The 4,598-nt window shown below is 29.2% G+C and overlaps 1 protein-coding gene and 1 long non-coding RNA gene across 2 annotated transcripts; one reads left to right on the top strand and one right to left on the bottom strand.

Annotated features, from left to right (window-relative positions):
- Positions 1 to 921: 921 nt before the first annotated feature.
- On the top strand, positions 922 to 1,558 carry LOC140878547 (uncharacterized). Its single transcript, XR_012149340.1, has 3 exons — positions 922 to 1,058; positions 1,183 to 1,235; positions 1,369 to 1,558. It is a non-coding gene; the product is annotated as an uncharacterized lncRNA (long non-coding RNA).
- A 1,384-nt stretch (positions 1,559 to 2,942) lies between these two features.
- On the bottom strand, positions 2,943 to 4,107 carry LOC140878196 (transcription factor MYB56-like). The gene is made up of 3 exons (XM_073281807.1): positions 3,951 to 4,107; positions 3,367 to 3,834; positions 2,943 to 3,145 (listed from the first exon to the last, which is right to left on the bottom strand). The coding sequence occupies exons 1-3, from the start codon at positions 4,105 to 4,107 to the stop codon at positions 2,943 to 2,945; spliced, it is 828 nt and encodes a 275-aa protein (XP_073137908.1).
- Positions 4,108 to 4,598: the final 491 nt, after the last annotated feature.

A 4,598-nucleotide genomic window follows, 5' to 3' on the forward strand; every position in this document is an offset into this window, starting at 1 on the left:
CAAATATCCTGAGAATATTGAATATATACAAATCTTTTATATGAAATTTTTAGAGGCATCTTTCATCCTAAATTTTTATAAAATTAGTACACGCGCACGCACCATTCATGCACTAAATTTGAAATATTAAAAATTCATATTTAACCCATTTGAGATCAGTATAATTTTTAAATTTATTTTACCCAAAATACAATATTTTTATAAAGATCCAATTATAAAATATTTTATCAAACATTTTTTATTTTATTAATTTTTATTTTTATTTTAAATTTATTATTCTTAATTAAGTTTTTTCTAAAAAAATATTATTACTTTATTTTGCTATCTCATTTTATTAAACTCATTCGTATTTCCAAGTTTTTTTTATTAAATATGCATTCATAAACAAATATTTAAATATATTTAAATATTTAAATATTTAAATAAAATGATAAGTTCAAGCATGTTATTTTTTCGATTTAAGACTATATTGTAATTTTGAACTAAAATATAAATTTTTTAGAAGATGCAGTGCACCATTTACAATAAATAATATATATATATATATGACTTCATGTAGACCCGCGTTTGAATACTGCTAAATAAATTAAATATTTTTTTTATCTTATATTACAAGAATTAAAGCTTAAATTATATGTAAAGTTAGATAGTTCTTTTCCAATATAAAAAAGAAATTATATAACTTTTTAAAAAGAAACAGATTGTTACGAGAATCGGGAAAATAGATATGAATTAGCTGGAGCAAAATGAAAAAAATGGTCCGGAGTATATCCAACGTAATTAATATGCATGACCCATGTAATCAATGTTTGTTGATTTCTTGACCATATTTTATATATCCTCCTCCCTTTTAAATTAAATGAAACTATATATATATATATATATATATATATATATATATAATTTTGTATCATATTCATAATCAATTCTTCTTCATTTTCATATGTTGTGACTGTAACTGATGAAGATCCAACAGAAGACGACTTGTCTCTTTATTCTCATGACTGCTCTTCTAATCTTTTCTCATGCTCTATCGGTTTCAGCAATTCGAAAATCAAGTATGTATATCTGCTGATTAATGTATAATTCTTTTTTTTTTTTTAATGTAATTAAAATTAATCGAATATTCTTTTATTCCTTTCAGTTCATTTAAATGGATATATTTAATTGTTTCTGTTTCAGAACTATTTATATCAAACAAGACGACATCCGTGTTGGACAAACTTTCTGATCATGTATTGTAATTTCATTCATCGATTTTTGTCCTTAATTTTTTTTTTTTTGTTTAAAAATTACGAGAATATAAAGGAAGGATTTATAAAAATGGTAATTTAATAAAGTGATATATATATATTTTTAATATTGTAGGATTCGGAGGCAGACGCGAGAAGCATGTATGAGACGATGGATTATCCTGACCCAGGAGCGAATCCGGGTCATGATCCGGTGAAACCAACTCCTCCTCCCGACACATAATAATAAAATTCTATCGCTTCAATGGATGTACGAAATTATATATTATTGCATCTTTATATAAAAATGACATGCAGATTATATATCTTGAACTTCTAACTGCGATACCATTATTAATTAATTTTTAATGAAAGGTTACAAGTTATTCGACAATATTATGTATATGCTTCAAAAATAATTAAATTAAGATAGAAAAAAATTAGAGTATACATAAATTACCTTTTATATTATTATAGCTAGAATGCACTTAAATCATCGTAACATTTACTTTTATTTTTTTAATCCCCTCCGACACATATTTCTGAATAATTAAATCGTCTAAATGCTAGCCAACTAGTGTCGTAAGTCTAAATGTGTAGACTTTTAAGACAAAATATTTCTAGATTCGTTGCACGGGAGCATTCGATCTCCACGCCATGATGTAAGATTCGTTCTTGGTGAGATTAGTTTATTTATTTATTTTAAAAAACATATATATGCTAGTACCTTATTTTATTTTTTCATGTGCTTTATAATGTCCACCACCACAGATGACATATATAGATAACATATATAGAAAAATTGGGTCATTTTGCATCGTCATGATTCGACGTGTTGTTTAGTTTTTTTAGAAATAAATATTTACTTAGCATCTAAATTCGATATATGGTATGGTACGTAATTTTTGACAGGAGGATTGCTACATTATATAAATAAATTATAAAAAAAGACAGTAATCATAATTCATAGATCACAGTTCACGCAATATATATATATATATATATATAAATGTTTCTAAATACCTAGGCATGCAGCTGCACAAGGGTGACTAACAAAAAGACAATAATGTGCGCTTAATTAATCGATCACACAAGAAATTAAAATGATGCATTAAAGTCATAATTCCCGTGCACACAGTCAACAAAGTTGTGTATGTATCACTCAATCCAAGGGAACTAAAAAAAAACCTCCCTTTACTTTATTTCGTACGGAGTGTGATTGAAGTTAAAGGATCATATATTAAATCGATTAATATAAAATACTATATCGATAATTTATTATCATCATTTAAACATGTTTTATAGATACACAAACAATGAAGTGCCAAATTCATTCAATCCTATTATTGAAATATCTCAATCTTATATTTATTTTATATATAGTTCATGATCGATTATAGTAACAAGATACAAGTTACGCTTCCAAATACGTGCATGAAATTAATAGAGATTGAGCATATAATATATGAACGATGAATCCACAGCAAAGAATTAGGTTTGATTATTGATCCGATTTCCCCTATGGGACTTGATGTACATAGGGATCACCTCATTTTCTGCAAAACCCTTTTGTTTTATCTGCGTACACTTTGCTCTACAACGTACACATAAATATACAATAATTGCTAATATTCATCCAGTTCTTGATTTATTAATTATTTTTTTCTTCAGCTAGCTAGTAGCTATTCTGTTCCCACTTCCCAGTGTTACTTAAATGGCTCCTACTCCAAGGAAATCGATGAAGTTGATGTTTTCACTCTCATTTTCTCCACAATTAGTGCATAAATTGGCCCTGCTGTCGGCTACTGATGTTAAAGATATTGCAAAGTTCGAATCAGCTGCGTTTTCAGAATACACCACTTGCTTTTTGCTAGTTTTACACTGGACCAAACCATTTTCTCTTGTTTCCCACCCTGCATGCATCCAGACAATTAAGCACAAGATATATATCATCCACATTATAATATCATATATATATTGTCTTATTATTTAATCGATTCGAGACCTTTCACTAAATGTAATCGTGAGTTGAATACACATTAATGAGTCTGAAATAAATTTGTATGAGACAGAGAAAAGCTGGGAAGAAAAGAGACCTCTTGTGTTGTGGGAAAAATCGCACGTACGTACGTACCATTGTCGATGAACATTTGGTGATGAAGTGGACTGAAGCTTGTAAGAAAGTCAGTAGCTTTGAGACCAGAAAATGGAGCACTAAGTGAAAGATGATCAGTACAAGTGGAAACAGCCGACTCATCTCTATCAATATCTTTCTCATGACCAGAATCTGTTGATGATACAGTACACATACATGCATTGATATTTGCTGCCGCTTTGACACAAAATGATCTTTTGTGTAAATTATTAGGGGAAGAGTGGCTTATTCTTTTTCTTCTTCTTTGTTTTCTTGCCATGATCACATGCCAATGATTTTTGACAGCATTATCAGTTCTTGAAGGGAATAATAATTTAGCAATCAAAGCCCATTTGTTGCCATACATTTTGTGTGCTGCTAAAAGCTTTTCTTCTTCTTCATCTGTAAATGCCCTTTTGTTAATTCTTGGGTCCAACTGGTTGAACCATCTCAACCTGCAACTTTTTCCTATAAATCAATGAATATATCTAAACATCATGAGTCATACATAATATATAGATGAATTAATTGTATATTGCCATCCGAAAAATATATAAATGTTAAATAATTATAATTATTTTGACCTGATCTTCCAGCTTGAAGTTTCTCAGCAATGATGTTCCAGTTCTGAGGACCAAACTGAGCCACGAGATCTTTGAGCTTAGCATCTTCTTGTGGCCTCCAATGGCCTCTGCTGCATCCTTTTAGCTGCACATGACTTTTCTTCCCTATTTCCTCCATTAATAATGGAGCATTCAAACTGTTATTATTCAACTTCTCCGGTTTCATTCTCATGCTAGCTAGCTATTAATTATTTTATTCAATGATTGTGTGTGTGCATGAAAGAAAGCGTGAAAAAACTGAGGCTTGATTCCCTCATTTCAGCCCTTTTTAAGAGCTGAAAATTTTGAAATATGAGCCTAGCTAGTTTTGAACTTTTTTAACATTCAAGCACAAGATGTTTTATTTTATTTTTTTCAAGTTGGTATTGTTATTAATTAATTTTTGTACTCATTTCAAGCTAGCTTCTAATTTTTGGTAACCATATTATTTATTTATTTATAATATAATATTGTGTACTAAATTATTATAATCTTTGGAGTTTCTTTTAATGAAGCGAGAACTCGCCGTCATTGGCGCACTTTGTAAACATCTAGCTAACGCAATAGGCTGCATTTTACGCTAGCCAAGTAAATCGTATTGAGCAAGTTTTGTTCATCAAGTTCGTCCGA

The sequence above is a fragment of the Henckelia pumila genome, chromosome 2, assembly GCF_033568475.1.
Source record: "Henckelia pumila isolate YLH828 chromosome 2, ASM3356847v2, whole genome shotgun sequence".
Classification (NCBI taxonomy): domain Eukaryota; kingdom Viridiplantae; phylum Streptophyta; class Magnoliopsida; order Lamiales; family Gesneriaceae; genus Henckelia; species Henckelia pumila.